The following is a 23,555-nucleotide window of genomic DNA, read 5'->3' as shown; positions in this document are numbered from 1 at the left end:
CTAAGATGTATAAAACCAAGCTGTAACCCAACCACTTTGGGCTCACGTTCTCAGGACCCCCTGAGGCTGTGTCACCAGCCATGGTCACTCAAATAGGAGGCCCACAATAAAACTCTTTACAGACTTTGAGTCTTTTTGGTCAACATAACCTAACCCTAAACATAATCCTCCTGGGGAAGGTGAAATCACAGGTATCTTTTCTTTGTTCGATTTGTGTATTTCCTGATTTCTCTACAGTTTTTAGGCATTCGCTGTGTGATCTAGAAAAGCTACAGAGTCTGGCTCCGTCGCCAGGCTGCAGTGCAGGGGCGCGATCTCGGCTCACTGCAACCTCCACCTCCCGGGTTCAAGCGATTCTCTTGCCTCAGCCTCCGGAGTAGCTGGGATTACAGGCACGCGCCACCACGCCCAGCTAATTTTCGTATTTTTAGTAGAGACAGGGTTTCACCATGTTGGCCAGGATGGTCTCTATCTCTTGACCTCGCGAGCTGCCCTCCTCGGCCTCCCAAAGTCCTGGGATTACAGGCGTGAGCCACCGCTCCCGGCCACAAATTCTATTTTCTTTCTCTTCCTTGGAAAGCATCGCTGGGCATTTATCCTGTCCTAGTATTTGAGTGAAACTTCTCTTAGCATTTCAGCGCAGTGACCACGATACACCCTTTCCTTTCCTTCTCGTTATGGGAAACTCTGTTCTAACCTGGAGGCCTTGGGCTCCAGGACCCAGTCACAGCAGCCCTGGACTTGACCCTAAAAGGGAGTAAAGACAAATGTGAAGTTCAGTCGGGGATCAGGGCTGCCAAAGCTCATATAGCCTGGGGCTTCTTAACCTTTAGACGGGGGAGAGACATTTGAAACGGCCCCTAAACTTGGGGGGCGCTGGTAGGCTCCTGGGAAATAGAGTCCGGCCCTTGTCCTGGGACCAAGGGTGGGCCCTGGGAGGAGGACTTCCGGTGCACTCCTGCGCGTGTGCACCTCTCCCTGTGTGCGTGTTCGCGCATGCGCGCCGCCGCCTCTCTGCCCTCGCTTCCTGTGCGTCCTCAGGTCACCGCTTGCTCTAGTTCCCAGGCTTTGGCCCCCAGTGGACGAGAATCGCTGAGCCTGCGGGGCTGGACGCTGAGCGCCCGGGCCAGCACCTAGGCGGGCGCGGAGCTATACGGGCCAGGGTTCGCACGGGCTGGGTGGAGGCTCGAGCGGGGACCCCCGAGCGTGAGCCCCTGAGCCGGCGGCCCTGGGGCCAGGGGAACCGGGCGGGAGGTGGCGAAGGTGGCGGCGGAGGCGAAGGGGGCGGCGGGACCCGGGCCTGGCCCATGTGTGTCCTGGGGGCCTGGCCCAGGCCGCTGCTGTACGGTGAGTCCCAGGGAGGCGGATCTGGGCGCCTGGAAGGACACCCTCCTGGATTTGCCCCGTAGGCCCGGCCCGGGCCCCTCGGGAGCAGAACAGCCTTGGTGAGGTGGACAAGAGGGGACCTTGCGAGCAGACGCGCGCCAGCGACAGCAGCCCCGCCCCGGCATCTGGGGAGCCCCAGGAGTATACGTCTTTGGATTTTCGGGCCCGCAGCGAGAAGGGCCTGGGTGAAGTCACCGTGTGTTCGGGACCTTAGAGTATGGGGCGGGGGAGGGTCCCGATCGCTTGCAAGAGAGGCGTGTGTTTGGGTTTGAGGCGCTACACGGGAAGATATGGGAGGACGAGGCTTACTGGGGCGTGGAGGGTGTCACCAGCCTCAGCTGCAGACGTCGTCTCCACTCCCCCCTAACCCCTAACAGCCCTTCCTCCTCCTTTCCGTGCTCCAGATTTCGACCGCCTCTAAACATCCGTCAGCACCTCTGTTCTCTCATTTAAGTGTCTGCTGATTCCCCCCTTAGATCTGCCCTGGGGACTGGTAGTAATGCAGGAACAGTCTGCAGGGATTCTCTCTTGCTGCCTCAGTTGCTAGGGGAAGAGACTGGGCCTTAGCAGGTGGGTGACTTGACTGGGTCACTGGCTTTGTGGGTAGAGTTGCTCAGAGTAGAACTCAGGAGTCTTATCTCCCAGGCCAGTGTTCTTTCTCCCGTATCCTAGTTTTCTTAGTAGAAGATTATTAGGTGCAGCAATAACCAAGTTCAGTTAGATAATTTAGAAACAAAACCATATTTTATACACATTCATTTCATTTCTGAGAGCTCACATACTCAATTCGTATGGCTTCTTTGATTTTAAGCAGTTTAAAGAGACAATAAGAAAATGCGGGCTGGGTGCAGTGGCCCATACCTGTAATCCCAGCACTTTGCGGGGCTACAGCAAGAGTATCCCTTGAGACCAGGAGTTAGAGACCAGCCTAGGCAACATAGGGAGACCCTGACGCTACAAAAAATACAAAAGTAGCCAGGCATGCTGGGATGCACCTGTGGTCCCAACTACTCAGGAGGCTGAGGTGGGAGGATCAATGGAGCCCAGGAGGTCGAGGCTGCAGTGAGGTGTGAATGCACCACTGCACTCCAGCCTGGGTGGCAGATTGAGACCCTGTCTCAACAAACAAACAAACCAGAAAAAACATGAGCCGTATAATGGGAATTTTTTTTTTCTTTTTGCAGGTTGTATTTGATGATGGCAGACTATTTGTAAAAGGAGTCATCTTACCCATGAGAGTCTAGCTCATCTAATTACTACCTGATTATCTCAGAGTTACAAAGTTACAAGTGCATGCTTCCCTTATCACTCTTTTTTTTTTTTTTTTTTTTTGAGACAGTGTCTCTCACCCAGTCTGGAGTGCAGCAGTGTGGTCTCGGCTCACTGCAACCTCCACCTGCCAGGTTCAAAGGATTCTTATGCCTCAGCCTCCTGAGTAGCTGGGACTACAGGCATGTGACACTGCGCCTGGCTAATTTTTTTGTTATTTTTAAGTAGAGACGGGATTTCGCCATGTTGGCCAAGGCAGGCGGATCACTTGAGGCCAGAATTTGAGACCAGCCTGGCCAACATGGCGAAACCCTGTATCACTCTTTTAGGCCCTTCTGAGTGTTTGCAGGCTGAGTGTTCACAGGGCGTTAGCCTATTGAGCTTTCTTTTGTGGTTCTTACGGAGGAGATTCCTGCCTTTGCAGGCCAGAGCACTCATGACTTCAGTGACCTGCTTCTCCCCCTCTACGTCTACCAGCCACAGTCTCTGCACGTTTCCAAGAGCAGCAGAAAATGAACACATTGCAGGTGAGTTTTTCTGCTTGTGTATATGTTCCTCAACTTTATTTTATGATGCATTTTAAGAGGTTTGTAAGGATTCATACTTTTTTTTCTTTTTTTTTTTTGAGATGGAGTCTTGCTCTGTTGCCCAGGCTGGAGTGCAGTGGCATGATCTCGCTTCACTGCAACCTCCACCTCCTGGGTTCAAGCGATTCTCCTGCCTCAGCCTCCCGAGTAGCTGGGATTACAGGCGTGTGCCACCATGGCAACTAATTTTTTGTATTTTTAGAAGAGACAGGGTTTCACCATGTTGGCCAGGCTGGTCTCAAACTCCTGACCTCAGGTGATCCTCCCGCCTCAGCCTCCCAAAGTGCTGGGATTACAGGCATGAGCCACCGCGCCCAGCCAGGATTCATACTTTAAAATGGGAATGTGGAAATAGACATTGTCCTGTAAAATATACTTAGTGTGGCAGATCAACACCAAAAATGATTTGTGAAGCTTGTGTGTGTGGATAGTAGATTTTAAGGCTGTTGAAATTGAGCCGCACCCAGGACTGATATTCTTGGCAGTCATCACAAAAGGAAAATGCCATCTGTATTAGTCCATTCTCACACTGCTGTAGAGAAATAACCAAGACTGGGTCATCTATAAAGAAAAGAGGTTTAATTGGCTCACCTGCAGGCTCTATCATAGGAAGCATGGCTGGGGAGGCCTCAGGAAACTTACAGTCATGGTGGAAGGCAAAGGGAAAGCGGGTACATCTTCCATCACCAGAGCAGGAGGAAGAGGGAGGGGGAGGCGCTACACACTTTTAAACAACCACGTCTTGTGATAAGTCACTGAGTGTCAGGAGAACAGCACCAAAAGGGAAATTGCCCCCATGATCCAATCACCTCCCAGCAGGCCCCACCTCCAACATTGGGGATTATAATTGAATATGAGATTTGGGCGGTGACACAAACTGAAACCATAGCACCATCCATGACATCATTTGCATTCATTATAAGGAGAAACCAACTTTGTTACTTGTGGATTTAAAAGATTTTCTAGGACTTTGAAAACTTTCTTCATTCCAGTTGATACAATTGCGGATAGCTTTCATAATAACAACCATCAAATTACCGTAACTTATGGCTTATTCTTGGTGCTTATGTAAGCAGAGGGCCTGCCTGCTGCCCAAGGAGAACTTGGTGCATATAATTTTTCCAGGGACGGAAATATTGTGATCCAAGTAGACAGAATTCTGTTTGTACTGTTGAGTCCTAGATCATGGGGGGAATGAATGACTTGATCATCCTTCAAATATTTGTTCGTCTTTCTGTTTGGGTTGCACAGCAAACAATACAGTTACTCTCTTGTGAAGATTTCCTCATTTCTGTTTCTCATTTCAGTTCTCAGTGTTTTAGTTTTGTGCTTTTCACGTTGCTGAGTCAGTCTGTAAAGATTACCAGTGATTTCATTGCAGTCGAATCCAGCGGGCATTTTCTAGCCCCTACCTCCCAGGACCCTTTGTCTGCCTTTGACATCTGTTACTTCCAAACTGATACTTTCTCCATGGAGTCTCTCTTTTCTTGGCTTTTAAAAAGATTCATCTGTAAGTATTTCTGCTTGTCTTTAAATGATGAAGTCTGTTTTGTTCTGTTTCTTTTTTCCTTTTTTTTGAGATAAGGTCTTGCTGTGTCACCCAGGCTGGAGTGTAGAGACGTGATCACAACTCACTGCAGCCTCAATCTCCTGGGCTTACACGATCCTCCTGCCTCAGCCTCCTGCATAGCTACAGGCGCAAGCTGCCACACCCGACTAATTTTTTTATATTTTAGTAGAGACTGGGTTTCACCCTGTCACCCAGGCTGGTCTTGAACTCCTGAGCTCAGGCAATCTGCCCGCCTCGGCCTCCCAAAATGCTAGGATTACAGGCGTGAGCCACTGCTCCCAGCCTAGAGATGTATTCCCACTGTATTGCTCAGACTGGTCTCAAACTCCTGACCTCAAGCAGTCCTTTCACTTTGGCCTCCCAAAGTGCTAGGATTACAGGTGTAAGCCACCACACCTGGCCAATAAGGAATCTTTTTGAAAGGGGCTAGGAATAACCCATAATACTCTCTTAATACATGTGGCAGTTGGGTTAAGTCTTTTAATAGTTCCTATAGTATGTCTCTTGCGTGCTCATTGTTTTGAAGAAACTGGGTTGGTTATCCTCATTTTGGATTGTGTTACCCTTGTTTCACCTTTAGCACATTTTTAAAAAATATCTTGTATGCCTTGTAAAATTGGTAGTTTGATCTGGAAGTCTAATCAGGTTTATGTTCAATTCTTTTCACACAGCTGTACCGTACGTGGCATTTGTCTACTTCTGGAGGCATGTGTTACCTTCTTTGTTTTTGTGAACTTAAGAACTATTGACTGTTGATTATTGCTGTGATTTAATCGTTCATTAGGGGAGGCAAAATGGTGATCTGCTAATTCTACCATTTCTTCTTTATTTACTAGCCAAAATACCTTTCTTTTCTTTTCTTTTTTTGGAGACAGAATCTCACTCTGTCGCCCAGGCTGGCGCGTTTACGGCTCACTGCAGCCTTAAACTCCTGTGCTCAAGTGATCCTCCCACTTCAGCCTCCCAAGTAGCTGGGAGTATAGTCATGTGCCACAATGCCCAGCGAATTTTTTAATTTTTAGTAGAGACAGGTTTTGCTATGTTTCCCAGGCTGGTCTTGAACTCCTGGGCTCAAGTGATCCTCTTCTTTGACCTCCCCAGTGTTGGGATTATAGGCATGAGCCACCACAGCTGGCCTAGAATACTTTTCTAAAGATAAATTTCTATTCTCTATTTGGTTATGTAATTCATGCAGGAAAGAAAGTTTCTAAAATATTGAGTAGGCTTCTAAGCAGGAAGGTTTTTTTGTTTTGTTACCATTATGAGCTTATGGGTTTAAACAGATAGTAAATATTTCAGTATGTCGAAGTTGTGATTCTTTTTGAAAATTAAGTGGTTCCATCTTTGGCCAGATGGAATCCCTTTAAGTTGTTTTCTGAGGCTCTGTTGAAATATATTTGATATATTTGATATCAAATATATACATATAATATATATTTGATATCAAATATATACATATAATATATATTTGATATCAAATATATACATATAATATATATTTGATATCAAATATATAATATATATGATAGTATATATAATATATATCTGATATATAATATATATTTGATAGCATTATTTTCTATTGAGCATTTTATTTTGAAATCATTTCAAATTTTCAGAAAAATTGCAAGGATTTTACAAAGAAATCCCAGGTACTTCCTTTTGTTCAGATACTTCATTCTTAACATTTTCCCACATTAATCATTTATATGCATATATACATATATGTGTGTATATATATTTATATATATATTTTCTGAACTATTTGAGAGTGGGTATGATATGTCATGCCTCTTTACCCTGTAAAGTTTTAGATTATATCTCAAAAAATCAAGAACATTCTATTAAATATCCATAGCACAGTAATTAAATTCAGGAAATTTATCATTGATTTAGTTCTTTTATCTAAGCTATAGTTCATTTTCCAGTTTTACCAATTTCCCACTAATTTCCTTTATAGCAATTTTTAGTTTTTGGTAGAAGATTCAGTCTAGGACTGTCAATTTCCTGTAGTTTTCATGCTTTTTAAGTCTGTTTAATACAGATTTGTTCCTCAGTGCCATTATAATATTTGCAGAATACAGGCCAATGATTTTATAGAAGTCTTTAAATTTAGGTTTCCCTGATCTTTCTTCATGATTAGATTTAGACTGAATTTTTGTCTAGAATACTACATGGAACCTCTTATATTTATGGCTCAGAATAGGATCTGTGTTGGGAAACTTCTGCACATGCTTGAGAAGATGACTTGTTCTGCTCTGATTTGGTGGAGTGTTTGATAAATGTTAATGAGATCAAGTTGGTTGGTTGTGTTATTCAGGTGTATTATGTCCTTTTTGATTGTGTGCCTACTTGTATCAATTGTGGGGGAGAGGGGATTGAAATCTCCTGCTGCAATTGTGTTTCTGTTTCTCTTTGCAATTTTACCACTTTTTGCTTTATGTGTTATATTAGATACATAAATGTTCAAGGTTATTACGTCCTGTTGATTAATTAACCACTTTGTAAAATGGCCTTCCTTATCCCTGCTAATATTCCAGGCTATGAAATGTACTTTGTTATTTATGTAGCATTCTTTTGAGTAATGCATGCATGGTATATCTTATTCCATCCTTTTACTTTTAACCTATTTGCATCTTTATATCTAAAGTATTATTTCTTGTAGGCAGCAAGATTTGGATCTTGCTTGTTTTCATCAGTCTATTTCTGTCTCATAATTGGGGATGTATAGACTGTTTACATGTAATGTGATTATTGATAAAACTAGTTAGGTTATAGTCCATTGTCTTTGCTTTCTTTTAGTCTCACTTTGTTTCTTTTTAAAATGTCTTTGTTCGTCTTCCTTCCTTTTGATTAATTGAGAATTTTTTATGATTCTACTTTATATCTTTTGTTGAGTTTTTAGCTATCCACTGTTTTGTTATTTTAGTGAGTTAGAATTTATAGTATGCAACCTTAATTATCCAGTTTATTCTTAAGTAATTTACCATTTTTCTTAGAGTAAGAGAAGTTTACAATAGGATACTTCCACTTCTTTCCTTTGGTCTTTATACCGTTGTTCATTTTATTTTTACAGGTGGTATCAGTGCCACACACAATCTATTACATTGTTGTTAATTAAACAGTTATCTTTTATTTATTTATTTATTTATTTATTTATTTTGAGATGGAGTCTCACTCTGTCCCCCAGGCTGGAGTGCAGGGGTGCAATCTCGGCTCACTGCAACCTCTGCCTCCCAGGTTCAAGTGATTCTCCTGCCTCCGCCTCCCGGGTAGCTGGGATTACAGACACCCACCACCACGCCCGGCTAGTTTTTGTATTTTTAGTAGAGACAAGGTTTCACCATGTTGGCCAGGCTGGTCTCAAACTCCTGACCTCAGGTGACCTGTCCACCTCAGCCTCCCAAAGTGCTGGGATTACAGGTGTGAGCCACCATACCCAGCCCAGTTATCTTTTAAAGAGATGTAAGTAATGAGAGAAAATACACAGTTACCATTTCTGATACTCTTCATTCCTTTGTGTAAATCTAAGTTTTTATTTGCTGTCATTTTACTTCTGCCTGAAGGACTTTTTTTTAACATTTCTTCTAGTTGATGGTGAATTCTTGTATGTCTGCAAATGTCTTCATTGTGTCTTAGCTTTTAAAGGTGTTTCTGCTGGATATTTCTCCACAGTGCTTTAAATATGTTTCTCTATTGTCTTCCTGCTTACATTTTTTTCTAAGAGAAACCTGATCTCATACTCATCTTTGTTCCCCTATATATAACATGTCTTTTTTTCTTTCCCCCCTTATTGTTGTAAACTTTTTATCACTAGTTTTGGGGAATTTGATTGCAATACATCATGGTATCATTTTTTTCATGTTTCTGTGTTGGGGATCATTGAACTTCTCGGATCTTGGGTTTATAGTGTCATCACTTTGGGAACATTTTTATCATTATTTCTTCACATACCCACCACCTCCCCTCCATTGATTCTTGTTGCCTGTATATTAGGCCACTTGAAATTTTCCCACAACACACTGTTGCTCTTTATTTGCTTTTAATTCTTTTTTCTCTGTTTCATTTTATGTAACTTCTGTTGCTGTCTTCATATTCAGTAATCTGTTTTTTCCACGATGCTGTTAATCTTGTCCAGTATAATTTTCATCTTAGATATTGTAGTTTCTGTCTGTAGAAGGTTAGCATGGGTCTTTTTTACATCTTGCCTGTCTCAATTTTTTGAACATGTGGAATAGAATGATGAACTCTCTCAGTGCTTTGTGCCGGTTGTAAACTCTCTGTCAGTTCTGGGCCAGTTTTTTTGGACTGATTCTTATTTCCTTATGGGTTGTAATTTCCTGCCCATTTTCCCATCTCACAACTCCTACTCCTCACATCTGCCTCTGTTCTTCTTCCCTCCTCTGTGGCCTGGAAACACTCAAGGCAGAAGTTGATTGGTTCACCTTGTTTATTTCCCATCACTCATAGATAACTCTACTGCCTGATAATCAGTGCCTTGAAAACTATTGCTTCAGCCCGGGCGTGGTGGCTCATACCTGTAATCACAGCACTTTGGGAGGCCGAGGCGGGCGGATCACGAGGTCAGGAGTTCAAGACCAGCTTGGCCAACATAGGGAAACCCCGTTTCTACTAAAAATACAAAAATTAGTCGGGTGTGGTGGTACATGCCTATAATCCCAGATACTCAGGAGGCTGAGGCAGGAGAATCACTGGAACCCGGGAGATGGAGGTTGCAGTGAGCCGAGATTGTGCCATTGCACTCCAGCCTAGATGACAAGCGGGAGACTTCATCTCAAAAACAAAAAAAAGAAAAACAAAGAAACCATTGCTTCGTATATGTTCTCCGTTTTATTTTTCTTTGTGTTTTTGATTTTGTTGTTGCTGCTGTTCTTTGTTATGTGCCATTTCAGGTTGGAGTACCTGTTAGTTTATCACAACTGAGGGCAGAAGTCCTCATGTCTCTCTCTCTATATATTTTTTCTAATATATATATATTTTTCTTTGTAGAGACAGGGTCTTGCTATGTTTCTAAGGCTGGTCTCAAACACCTGGCCTCAAGCAATCCTTCTGCCTCAGCTTTCCAGAGTGCTGGGATTACAGGCATGAGCCACCGCACCTGGCCTGGATACAGTTTTGTCCATGTCCAAATGGTGTTCTTCCCTGAGCTGTTTTTGATTTTCTTCCACCCCATAAGAACTGTAGTGTCAGCTTATCTAGTTCCAGGAAAAAGCTTTTTGATATTTTTATTGGGATTGCATATTTATAAAGTAATTTAGGATAACTGACCTTATCCTAGGTAGGGTAAGTTGACCTTAATAATACAACTAATTTTTTTTTTTGGATTTTTAATAGGGATGGGGGTTTCACCATGTTGACCAGGCTGGTCTCGAACTCCTGACCTCAAGTGATCTGCCCGCCTCGGCCTCCCAAAGTGTTGGGATTACAGGCGTGAGCCACCGTGCCCGAGCACTTTTACTTTTTCTTATAGTCCTCTAATTGTTTTCTCTAATTGTAGATAATGAGCATTTTATTACTACCTTGTTTTTGATCTTAGTGGGAAGGTATGTAGTTTTTCCCTGTTAAGTAAAATCCTGACTTTTGGACCAAGAAGACTGAGGCATAAATGCGTGTGTGTGTGTGTGTGTGTGTGTGTGTGTGTGTATACACGCAAACTGTATATATGTGCTTGTGTAATTGAAATACATATGTCGCATATATATCATACGTACTATTGCATATTAGGGTGTAATATTTATATTTGTGTATATACATAACATTGATGTTAATCAATGTTAATGTAGTCCCAGCTGCTCACTCAGGAGGCTGAGGCAGGAGGATTGCTTGAACCCACGAGTTTGACGCTGCAGTGAGGTATGATTGAGCCATTGCACTCCAGCCTGGGCAATAGAGGGAGACCCTGTCTCAAAAAACAAGACAAAAAAGAGAATTTTTTAATTTTTTTGTGCTCGTAATGTGGATAGCTTGACTAGGAAAGAAAACAAGTAAGTCCACCCTGTCTTTATTAGGAAGTAACTGTGAATTTTTTTGTTTGTTTGTTTTAGTTGCAAAGCCTCATTCCTTTTGTTCAGCTGCCCCCTAGTGACTCCATGTGTGAGGAGTATGGTCTGGGCTGTTCGGATGCTCTGCATAATCTTTTTTAGTAAGTAGATTGCTGGCAAGAGAACGACAATTGAACATTTTATCTTGAGAGTTTTTAAAAAAATTTTTTTAAAGATAGTGATTTTTAGGGCTAATAGTTTCATGTCTTTTTTTTTTTTTTTTTTTTTTTTTAAGAGACGGAGTCTCACTCTTTCCCAGGCTGGAGTGCAATGGCGCTATCTTGGCTCACTGCAACCTCTGCCTCCTGAGTTCAAGCAGTTCTCCTGCCTCAGCCTCCTGAGTAGCTGGGACTACAGGCACGTGCCACCATGCCTGGCTAATTTTGTATTTTTAGGAGAGGCGGGGTTTCTCCATGTTGGCCAGGCTGGTCTCGAACTCCTGACCTCAGATGGTCCGCCCACCTTGGTGTCCCAAAGTGCTGGGATTACAGGCATGAGCCACCATGCCTGGCTAGGGATAATAGTCTTTTATGTCCTTTATAAAACTGTGAGCAATGCTATTGCTAAGAAAGATGATTTATACAAAGGAGTCAGTTACTTAATTCAAACCATGTTCTGAGTAACTGGTATATTTCAGGTGGTTTTCTGTTGAGCAGGTCTTCTTTAAGGCTCTGTTTAGTTAGACTAACTTGTAAATTATTTTATCATTTTAAATGATTTTGACTTTTCTGGCATCTGATGAAGGCAGTTCAGTGTCATTAGTTTTAGTATAAGAAAATAGACACTTCCATAAATAGGATTGGTCCTGTAAATCTCATTCTCTCTCTCTGTCTCTCTGTCTCTCTGTCTCTCTGTCTCTCTCTCTCTCTCTCTCTCTCTCTCTCTCTCTCTCTCTATATATATATATATTTTTTTTTTGAGATGGAGTCTTGCTCCGTTGCCTAGGCTGGAGTGCAGTGGCACAATCTCGGCTCACTGCAAGCTCCACCTCCCGGGTTCCCGCTATTCTGCCTCAGCCTACCGAGAAGCTGGGACTACAGGTGTTCACCACCATGCCCAGCTGATTTTTTGTATTTTTAGTGGAGATGGGGTTTCACCATGTTGCCCAGGCTGGTCTTGAACTCCTGACCTCAGGTGATCCGCCCACCTTGGCCTCCCAAGGCTCTGGGATTACAGGCATGAGCCACCGCACCCAGCCTAAGATCTGTATTTCTTTTTGTTTGTTTGTTTGTTGCCTTGAGATCTATATTTCTTACTCTTCCTCCACTTGCTTTTGGCTTATGCCTGAAATTGTAAACATGGAGCTTTATGTCTTTATGTGAAGGTGGTGTTCTGGAAATGCCGGTATCCCTGGGGTGGGTCTCATGTGAAGCAAGCGCTTTACCAAGACATGAGATACAAGCTTCCTATCCGGGAGATTTTGAAAGGGGAGGGAATGTGGGCAAAATCCTGAGCACAAGTGGTTAGACTTCATTGACAAACCAGGGGCGGCAGCACGGAGGTTCTGAGAATGCATTTGAAGCGAGACCCACTTACAGAGGCTGAGGATTTATCAGGAAGGGTAAGGAGAGCTGCAACACATCAGTTTTGGACGCACTGCATCACCTGTGGTGCATTGGTTGACTGCAGGAGCTTTAGAGCATTCCAGAAGGTCTGGTTCTTTGATGACTCATCGAGATTTGGAGCACAGATACCGATGAACTGCAACTGTGATACTTATTAGCATGTCACCTGGTGTTTTGTTTTCATTTCACTTTAAGAATGTGCCATGTTGGCCGGGTGTGGTGGCTCACGCCTGTAATCCCAGCACTTTGGGAGGCCGAGGCGGGAGGATCACAAGATCAGGAGTTTGAAACCAGCCTGACCAACATAGTGAAACTCCATCTCTACTAAAAATACAAAAAAATAAAAAATTAGCCAGACATGGTGGCGCATGCCTGTAATCCCAGCTACTCTGGAGGCTGAGGCAGGAGAATCGCTTGAACCTGGGAGGCAGAGGTTGCAGTGAGCCGAGATCGTGCCATTGCACTCCAGCCTGGGCAATGAAAGTGAAACTCCATCTCAAAAAAAAAAAGAAGAATGTGCCGTGTGATCGTATTTCTAATCCCTTTCACTCTGGAATCCTGCTCTTACCATATTAATGTTGATTAGCATCTCAGGTTTCATTTCACAATGCGCACGTGGAGTTGGAAGGAGTTCAACAGACAGACAGTTTTTCTTTGTCAACCGGTGTCCTTGTGACCCAGCAAAGGTATTTAAAATTTTTTTGTATTTGTTTGTTCTTTATGCCTTTGACTTTTAATCGATAACTTTTTTTCTGTTAATAGGCAGTTTACATGGAACTCGGGACTTTGAGACATGGCTTTAACATTATCTTATTTTGGGCATTTACAGAAGTTTACTGCAGATGGCCCCCAACTTAAGATGTTTCAACTGAAGATTTTTCTGGCTGGGCGCAGTGGCTCATGCCTGTAATCCCAGCACTTTGGGAGGCCGAGTCAGGTGGATTGCTTGAGGCCAGGAGTTCGAGACTAGCCTGGCCAACATGACAAAACCCCGTCTCTACTGAAATACAAAAAATAGCCAGGCGTGGTGGCCTACGCCTGTAATCCCAGCTACATGGGAGGCTGAGGCAGAAGGATCGTTTGAACCTGGGAGACGGAGCTTGCAGTGAGCCGAGATTGTGCCACTGCACTCCAGCCTGGGTGACAGAGCGAGACTGTGTCTCAAAAAAAAAAAAGTATTTTTCTACTACTTCACCTTGTTGCAAAAGTTATTTTTGCAGTAGATACCATACTTCAAGTACCTATGTAACCATTGTTTTTCGGTATAGTATTCAATCAATCACAGAAGATATTCAACATTTTATTATAACATAGGTATTGTGTTATTTTGTCTATAGACTAATGTAAGTATTCTGAGGCAAGGCTGAGATAGGACATTCAGTAGGTTCGGTTATCACAAAGGCATTTTTGACATACAGTATTTTCAACTTATGGGTTTATCAGGCGTGAGCCACTGCACCTGGCCTCTGTGTACAGTTTTTTAAATTGCATATACATGAGTGTGTTTGTATGTGTTTATATACATTATATGTGTTGTGTGTATATACATACATAAATATAACCCTATCATAAATCAAGGAGCACATCTATCTGTGTACAGTTTTTTGTTGTTGTTTTTTGGGTTTTTTTTGAGACAGAGTCTCGCCCTGTCACCCAGGCTGGAGGGCAATGGCGCCATCTTGGCTCACTGCAACCTCTGCCTCCTAGGTTCAAATGATTCTCCTGCCTCAGCCTCCCAAGTAGCTGGCATTACAGGCATGCACCACCATGCCTGGCTAATTTTTTGTATCGTTAGGAGAGACGGGGTTTCACTATATGGCTAGGATGGTCTCGAACTCCTGACCTCGTGATCTGCCTGCCTTGGCCTCCCAAAGTGCTGGGATTACAGGCGTGAGCCACTGCGCCCAGCCTCTGTGTACAGTTTTTTAAATTGCATATACATGAGTGTGTTTGTATGTGTTTATATACATTATATATGTTGTGTGTATATATATACATAAATATATAAACATATTAATTACCAGTATATTATTGTAAAAACTAAAACTATTTGAAGAAACTAAACATTTTATAACATTCTGCATCACCTTTCAGTATAGACTGATTACATGGTTTCTATATTTTCTATAGATTTCTATATTTTCTCTTCTTTCTGTTTTCCTAGGAAAATAAGGGCTCAGATTACTTCTGCCTCAGATTTAAACTGATCATCTTGATATGATGACATGGGTTTTTTGAGTTTGTATCTTAGCAACACAACATTGTACCTCAGTAATATTTTCTGGTTTTTTTTCTTTCTTTCTTTCTTTTTTTTGAGACGGAGTCTTGCTCTGTTGCCCAGGCTGGAGTGCAGTGACGTGATCTTGGCTCACTGCAACCTCCATCTCCCAGGTTCAAGCCTCCCGAGTAGCTGGGATTACAGGCACATGCTGCCATGCCTGGCTAATTTTTTGTATTTGAGTAGAGATGGGGTTTCACTGTGTTGCCCGGGCTGGTCGAGAACTCCTGAGCTCAGGCAATCAACCTGCCTCGGCCTCCCAAAGTGCTGGGATTACAGGCGTGAGCCACCGCTCCCAGCCCCTGTTTTTCAATGATGCTTTAGAGTTTGCTTGTAATCTGCCAGATGTGGTTGAACTTCTAAATTTTTTAACCTATAGTGTGATGGATTAATAATTATTAATTATAACTATTAATAATGTGATATTTAGGTTTATTTCTAATGACATTTTAATGTCATAAATACTTTTCTATGTACATTGAATGTGTTTTATGAACATTTAAGCTGTGCCCGTATTTCACTAGAATTTCTCGGAGAGCAACTTTAGGTTGGAAAAAGACTCAGTTTTAGGAATCTATGATTAGAGAAATACAACTTTGTTTTTTTTGTTTTTTTTTCTGGGGTCTCGCTCTGTCGCCCAGGCTGGAGTGCAGTGGCGCCATCTCGGCTCACTGCAAGCTCCATCTCCTGGGTTCATGCAATTCTCCTGCCTTAGCCTCCCAAGTAGCTGGGACTACAGGCACCCGCCACCACGCCCGGCTCATTTTTTTGTATTATTTTTAGTAGAGACGGGGTTTGACTGTGTTAGCCGGGATGGTCTCGATCTCCTGACCTTGTGATCCGCCCGCCTCGGCCTCCCAAAGCGCTGGGATTTCAGGCATGAGCCACCGCGCCCGTCCGAGAAATAACACTTTGAGAGTTGTGAGGAAACTTTTGGTGATGGATATATTCATTATCTTGATTGTGGGGATAGTTTCACAGGTGTTTGTGTATATGTCAAAGCTTATGAAATTGCACACTTTAAATATGTGTAGTTTATTCCATGTTAGTCATATCTCAGTAAAGCTGTTAAAAAATGTATCCTTAGGCCAGGTGTAGTGGCTCACGCGTATAATCCTGGCACTTTGGGAGCCCGAGGCGGGCAGATCAGCTGAGGTCAGGAGTTCGAGACCAGCCTGGCCAACGTGGTGAATCCCCGTCTCTACTAAAAATACAAAAATTATCTGGTCGTGGTGGCATGTGCCTGTGATGCCAGCTACTCTGGAGGCTAAGTCAGGATAATCACTTGAGCCCTGGAGGCAGAGGTTGCAGTGAGCCAAGATCGCGCCATTTCACTCCAGTCTGGGTAACAAGAGCGAGACTCCGTCTCAAAAACAAAAACAAACAAAAAAAAAAAAAAAAAAAAAGTCCTGCCTGTAGTCCAAGCTACATGGCAGGCTGAGGCAGGCGGATCACTTGAACCTGGGAGGTTGAGGCTGCAGTGAGCCATGATTGCTCCACTGCACTCCAGGCTGTGACAAGGCGAGACCTTGTCTCAAAAAAAAAAAAACAAAAAAGTATCCCCTTCTAAGAACATGCTGGTTGGTTAGAATAGTATGTTGTTAGAATGCGGGGGGTCGGAAACATTTGTCATTTTTTCTTTTCTACTCCTTGTATTTTGTGCAGGTCTGCAGACTCGTGAATGACGTCTACCGCATGTATAATCGACACCAGTATCCATTTGTTGTTCTTAACATTTCTGTTGATTCAGGTAAGTTCCATTGGCATTTCAGTACAACTAGTGACTAATGCCTCAAAGAATAAAATGAAATTCTACAGCTCTGCTATGACTTGAATGAGATAACAATTTATGGTCATGTAAGTTTTTTTTTTTTTTTTTGAGACGGGGTCTTGCTCAGGGTTTCACCATCCACGCCCTGTAATCCCAGCATTTTGGGAGGCTGAGGTGAACGGATAAGTTAAGATCAGGATTTCAAGACCAGCCTGGCCAACATGGCGAAACCCCGTCTCTACTAAAAATATAAAAAATTAGCTGGGTGTGGTGGCGGGCACCTGTAGTCCCAGCTACTCGGGAGGCTGAGGCAGGAGAATGGTGTGAACCCGGGAGGCGGAGCTTACAGTGAGCCAAGATCGTGCCACTGCACTCCAGCCCGGGTGACAGAGGGAGACTCTGTCTCAGAAAAACAGACACACAAACAAACAAAAACCAAAACAGTATAGTTTAATCTGTTTTTAATTTGAAGTTATTCAGTCTGTCCTTTTCTGTGATTTGTTTCTTTCTCTCATTATTTTGTTTGTGAGATTCATCCAAGTCATGCGGCAAAATTCATTTATTCGTTCGCTATACAGTGTTCCGTTATAGTCAGATATCATCATTTGTGAATATTTGAATTGTTTCCAGTTTCGGGCTATAATGAAGAATGCCGTCATGAACATCCTCATCCACGTCTTTTTGACGAGCATAGAGATAGACACTTCTTCTTCTTTCTTTTTTTTGAGAGGGAGTCTCACTCTGTCGCCCAGGCTGGAGTGCAGTGGAGTGATCTTGGCTCACTGCAACCCCTGCCTTCCAGGTTCAAGTGATTCTCCTGCCTCATTCTCATTCTCCCTAGTAGCTGGGATTATAAGTGCATTCCACTATGCCCTGCTGATTTTTCTTGTATTTTTAGTAGAGACGAGGTTTCAGCATGTTGGTCAGGCTGGTCTTGAACTCCTGACCTCAAAGGGCTAGGATTACAGGCGTGAGCCACTGTGCCGGCCGATAGGCACTTCTGATAGGAGTAGCTATGCTGGGTTGCAGGTGTGCATACATTCAGATTTAGGAGGTATTCCCAGAGAACTTTTCAAAGCAGCTGTACCAGGTTCAATCCTACCAGAGGTATTCAAGCATTCCTCTTGATCCTGATCTTTGTGAGCATTTGTTGTTTTTTTAATTTTACCCATTCTGGTGAGTATATGGCCATATTGCATTGTGTTGTGGTTTTTTTTTTTTTTTTTTTTTTTTTTTTTTGAGACAGAGTGTTGCTCTGTCACCCAGGCTGGAGAGCAGTGGTGGCATCTTGGCTCACTGCAACCTCTGCCTCCCGGGCTAAAGGGATTCTCGTGCCTCAGCCTCCCAAGTAGCTGGGATGACAGATGTGCCACCACACCCGGCTAATTTTTGTATTTTTAGTAGAAACAGGGTTTTGCCATGTTGTCCAGACCGGTCCTGAACTCCTAGCCTCATGCGATCCCCCTGCCTTGGCCTCCTAAAGTGCTGGGATAACAGGCGTGAGCCACCACACCTGGCCCATATTATAGTTTTATTTTGAACATTGAACCGTGTTCATCTGTGTAATTAGCATGTGGATCTCCTCTTTTGTGAAGTATCTGTTCACATAAGCACATCCTCTCACCATTTCAGGATAGTCCCTGACCCTCTTCTCCGTCCACGTTTGCTTAGGTAACTTAATAAAAATGCATGCAGCGGATTTGGAAAAGCCCATGGTAGAAAAGCAGGATCAATCCCCTTCATTAAGGACTGGAGAAGAAAAAAAGGACGTGTCCATTTCCAGACTGCGAGAGGCCTTTTCTCTTCGTCACACAACAGAGAACAAGCCTCACAGCCCAAAGACTCCAGAACCAAGAAGGAGCCCTCTAGGACAGAAAAGGGGTATGCTGTCTTCTAGCACTTCAGATGCCATCTCTGACAGAGGCGTCCTGAGACCTCAGAAAGAGGCAGCGAGTTCCAGTCAGGGACCCAGTGACCCTACGGACAGAGCGGAGGTGGAGAAGGACTCGGGGCACGGCAGCACTTCCGTGGATTCTGAGGGGTTCAGCATCCCAGACACGGGCAGTCACTGCAGCAGCGAGTGTGTGGCCAGCACCCCAGGGGACAGGGGCTCGCAGGAACATGTGGACTCTCAGGAGAAAGCGCCTGAAACTGACGACTGTTTTTCAGATGTGGACTGCCATTCAAACCAGGAAGATACCGGGTGTAAATTTCGAGTTTTGCCTCAGCCAACTAATCTCACATCCCCAAACACAAAGTGTTTTAAGAAAGAAGAAATTCTTTCCAATTCTGACATTCGTCAAAAGTTAGTAAATACTCAGAACGTGTCAGCCTCTCAGGTTGATGTAGCTGTGAAAATTAATAAGAAAGTTGTGCCCCTGAACTTTTCTGAGTTCTTTAGCTAAACGAATAAAGCAGTTACATCATGAAGCACAGCAAAGTGAAGGGGAACAGAATTACAGGAAGTTTAGGGCAAGGATTTGTCCTGGAGAAAATCAAGCAGCCGAAGATGAACTAAGAAAAGAGATAAGGTAAAGTTTTAATTTTTTACTTTTTATTTTAAATTTGTATTTATTTTTATTTTTTATTTTTTTGAGACAGAATCTTGCTCTGTGCACAGGCTGGAATGCAGTGGCACGATCTTGGCTCACTGCAGCCTCCACCTCCTGGGTTTAAACGATTCTCCTGCCTCAGCCTCCTGAGTAGCTGGGATTATAGGTGCACGCCACCAGGCCTGGCTAATGTTTGTATTTTTGGTGGAAACAGGGTTTCACCATGTTGGCGAGGCTGGTCTGGAACTCCTGACTTCAGGTGATCCAGCCATCTTGGCCTCCCAAAGTGCTGGGATTACAGGTGTGAGCCACCACACCCCGCCAGGTAAAGTTTTTTCTTAAGAGTATTTTGAGGCTGGGTGCAGTGGCTCACGCCTGTAATCCCAGCATTTTGGGAGGCCAAACCGTGGAGGGAGGATCACTTGAGCCCAGGAGTTCAAGACCCGCCTGGACAACATAGGGAGACCTCGTCTCTACAATAAAATTGGCTGGGCACGGTAGTGCGCAGTTGTAATTCCGTCATCTGCCCCTGGCCAGATCCTGTTCTCTGTGGCAGGACCCAGACTCCAAACACATGGAAGACTTGGGTCTTTTAGGCCAGCACCAGCTTTTGAGCAGATTATGTATGTACTGGGAACCAGGGCATATTCAGACAATTGCCGGGAGAGCCTGGGATCGGTGCCAGGGGAGGTGGTATTTGTGCTGGTATCTGGGATGCTTCTGGGATGTTCTTTTCCTTCCCTCCTGCGGGGCAGGAGTTCCTGCGTCATCACTCACTCTGGCAGCTTCTCTCCATCCAGCAGGCTGCGGCCACTCCTGCTCCAAGGAGGTCTGAAACTCAGCCTGAGTGGGTAGGAGCCTCTTACAAGAGTTCCTTTTCTGCTGGGCATGGTGGCTCATGCCTGTAATCCCAGCACTTTGGGAGGCTGAGGTGGGTGGATCACCTGAGGTCGGGAGTTCGAGACCAGGCTGACCAACATGGAGAAACCTTTTCTCTACTAAAAATGCAAAATTAGTGGGATATGGTGGTGCATGCCTGTAATCCCAGCTACTTGGGAGGCTGAGGCAGGAGAATCGCTTGAACCTGGGAGGCGGAGGTTGTGGTGAGCCGAGATTGTACCATTGCACTCCAGCCTGGGCAACAAGAGCGAACTCCATCTCAAAAAAAAAAAAAAAAAAAAAAGGAAAAAGAAAAAAGAGTTCCTTTTCTGAGGACTCTCCCTCTTCCCTAGGGTAGTAGCATTTTCCATTCCTGTATTTCTTAGCATAGTAGTTAACCACCTTTTGCTACTTTGTGTAATGCCTTATTATATATTTTTCCTCCTCAGGCCTAGCATGGTGGTGCACACCTTGTAATTCCAGCACTTTGGGAGGCTGAGGCAGGAGAATCACTTGAGGCTAGGAGTTTGAGACCAGCCTGGGCAATATAATGAGGCCCCATCTCTAAAAAAAAAAAAGTTAGCTAAGTACACTGCTGCACGCCTGTAGTCCCAGGTACTCAGGAGGCTGAGGCAGGAGGCTCACTTGAGCCCAGGAGTTTGAGGCTGCAGTGAGCTATGATCATGCCATTGCACTCCAGCCTGGGTGACAGAGCAAGACCCTGTCTTAAAAAAAAAAAATCCCTGTTAAAATCACTGGTGTGGTTTTTGTCTCTTGATTGATTGCACTTTGCCTGATATGGAATCGGTACCAGGAAACAGACCCTCAAAGATAGGATTTGGGGATTGGTTTGGTTATGACTTGGATTTGAGCTCTGTGTGGAGCCCCTCACCATAGGAAATGTGGGCTCAGTAATCCATGCCATGTGGAGGTCTCACAGTTCACCAAACTGTCCCCTGTGGTTGATTGTGATGGTGACGAGCATGGTGGCATGGGACCGGGTCTTCCTGGAGCACTTATAGAAACAACAATATCAGCTCCTTTCTCTTTTTTTTGAGACAAGAGTCTCTTTCACCCAGGCTGGAGTGCACTGGCACGATCTCAGCTCACTGCAACCTCTGCCTCCCGGGTTCAAACGATTCTTCTGCCTTTGTTTCCCAAGTAGCTGGGAGTACAGGTGTCCACCACCACGCCTGGCTAATTTTTTTATTTTTAGTAGAGATGGGGTTTCACCATGTTGGCCAGGCTGGTCTTGAACTCCCAACCTCAAATGATCTGCCCACCTTGTCTTCCCAAAGTGCTGGGATTACATTATAGCTCCTTTCATCCTCAGCTCAGGCCACCAGGTGAGAACCAGAAAACGTCCATGGCTGCTTTAACAGAGCCATTTCTTGTCGTCACCGCGCTGATACTGCAGAAAATCCGTTTTCACCGGATTTAATTGTGTGGAACTGAGAATGACAGTGTCAATTTCTCGTGTGAAGGTTAGCGGTGGTGTCTGTCTTTTGTCCAGATTGACTAAGTTAGTATTTAATGACATTGGATGTTGAAGCCACCCAGCAAAGGACCCAGTGGTGGGCCTGGCAAAGATGAGAAGGATTGATATCCAGCATTGGCAGAAAGGTGCTCTTACACACCATTGGTGGGAGTGTGACTTTTCACAGATTTCCCGTCAAAAAGTACACATGTAGTTCTACCTGTAGTGTCTGTCTCACGGAAATGCACCCACAGATGAGTAGGTTTATGCACAGAAGTATTTGTTGCAGCTTTGAGTGCACTATTGAAATTGGAAACAACCGAAATGTCCTTTAGCAGGGGATTTGTCAGACAAGTTATGGTACATCCATGCAATGAATTCCTATGTGGCCATTAAAAAGAATGAAGTAGGCCGGGTGCGGTGGCTCACGCCTGTAATCCCAGCACTTTGGGAGGCCGAGGCAGGTGGATCACTTGAGGTCGGGAGTTCAAGACCAGCCTAGCCAACATGGTGAAACCTTGTCTCTACTAAAAATAAAAAAATTAGCCGGGCTTGGCGGTGCATGCCTGTAGTCCCAGCTACTCGGGAGGCTGAGGCAGGAGAATCGCTCGAACCTGGGAGGCGCAGGTTGCAGTGAGCCAAGGTCGCGCCACTGCAGTCCAGCCTGGGCAACAGAGAGTGAGACTCCGTCTTAAAAGAAAAAAAAAAGAAAAAATAATGAAGTAGATCTATGTGTACAGGTCTGAAAACGTCTTTCAGATGCATTAAGTGATGACAGAATGGAGAATTAAGATTCCATTTTTGTTTTTTAAAATTAAAAAAATTATATAGAGAGACAAGGGTCTAGAAGGATATATTCCATTTAAATCATTAATAGTAGCAACTGATGTCTTCTCCGGAGAGTTGGATGAATGAATAATTAATGTTATCTTTAGAAAGTGGGATGGTTAAGCTGAGCGCAGTGGCTCACGCCTGTAATCCCAGCACTTTGGGAGGCCAAGGCGGGCAGATCATGAGGTCAGGAGTTCGAGACCAGCCTGACCAACATGGTGAAACTCTGTCTCTACTAAAAATACAAAAATTAGCTGGGCATGGTGGCGCACCTGTAATCCCAGCTACTCAGGAGGCTGAGGCAGAAGAATCACTCGAACCCGGGAGGTGGAGGTTGCAGTGAGCCAAGATTGTGCCATTGCACTGTAGCCTGGGTGACAGAACGAGACTCTGTTTCAAAAAAAAAGAAAGAAAGCGGGATGGCTAGGGACTTTATTTTGTTTTTGTATTGTTTGACTTTTTTTTTATTACAGTGTTCTATAACATAATCAGAAAAATAATCTTGTAAAATGTCTGATAATTAACATTTTCTACCTGCAGTAAAACGATGTTTGCAGAAATGGAAATCATTGGTCAGTTTAACCTGGGATTTATAATAACCAAACTGAATGAGGATATCTTCATAGTGGACCAGCATGCCACGGACGAGAAGTATAACTTCGAGATGCTGCAGCAGCACACCGTGCTCCAGGGGCAGAGGCTCATAGCGTGAGTGTGTTTAGTGTTCATTCCCAGATTCCCCCTCAAATTGAAGATCTAATAGAGGCCGAGGCAGGAGGATCACAAGAGGCCAGGAGTTTGAGACCAGCCTGGACAACACAGCAAGACTTTGTATCTACTTTAAAAAAAGAAGAGATCTAGGAAGGAGGGGTGTAAAAAATAAAAAAGATCTGGTTGGCCAGGCGCGGTGCCTCACACCTGTGATCCCAGCACTTTGGAAGGCCGAGGCAGGCAGATCACCTGAGGTTAGGAGTTGGAGACCAACCTGGCCAACGTGGTGAAACCCCGCCTCTACTAAAAATACAAAAAGGCTAGGCACGGTGGCTCACGCCTGTAATCCCGGCACTTTGGGAGGCCGAGGTGGGCAGATCACTTCAGGTCGAGAGTTCGAGACCAGCCTGACGAACATGGTGAGACCTGTCTCTACTAAAAATACAAAATTAGCCAGGCGTGGTGGCGGGCGCCTGTAGTCCCAGCTACTTGGGAGACTGAGGCAGGAGAATCGCTTGAACCCGGGAGGCGGAGTTTGCAGCGGGCCGAGTTCGTGCCATCGCACTCCAGCCTGGGCAACAAGAGTGAAACTCCGTCTCAAAAAAAAATAATAATGA

At 44.3% G+C, this 23,555-nt stretch overlaps 1 protein-coding gene across 1 annotated transcript in view; it reads left to right on the top strand.

The window, feature by feature from the left end:
* The first annotated feature begins 1,002 nt into the window (after positions 1–1,002).
* The window catches only part of LOC117980873 (mismatch repair endonuclease PMS2-like), a 33,896-nt gene continuing 11,343 nt past the window's right edge, over positions 1,003–23,555 (top strand). The window contains 8 exon segments of the mRNA XM_063605617.1: positions 1,003–1,956; positions 3,080–3,182; positions 10,878–10,975; positions 13,026–13,125; positions 16,383–16,467; positions 18,160–18,877; positions 18,879–19,019; positions 22,768–22,935. Coding sequence (XP_063461687.1) covers positions 3,168–3,182; positions 10,878–10,975; positions 13,026–13,125; positions 16,383–16,467; positions 18,160–18,877; positions 18,879–19,019; positions 22,768–22,935 — 1,325 coding nt within the window. The 5' untranslated portion in view covers positions 1,003–1,956; positions 3,080–3,167.

This window comes from Pan paniscus, chromosome 6 (assembly GCF_029289425.2).
Source record: "Pan paniscus chromosome 6, NHGRI_mPanPan1-v2.0_pri, whole genome shotgun sequence".
NCBI classification, from domain to species: Eukaryota; Metazoa; Chordata; class Mammalia; order Primates; family Hominidae; genus Pan; species Pan paniscus.
This window is presented reverse-complemented; position numbering and strand designations above follow the sequence as displayed.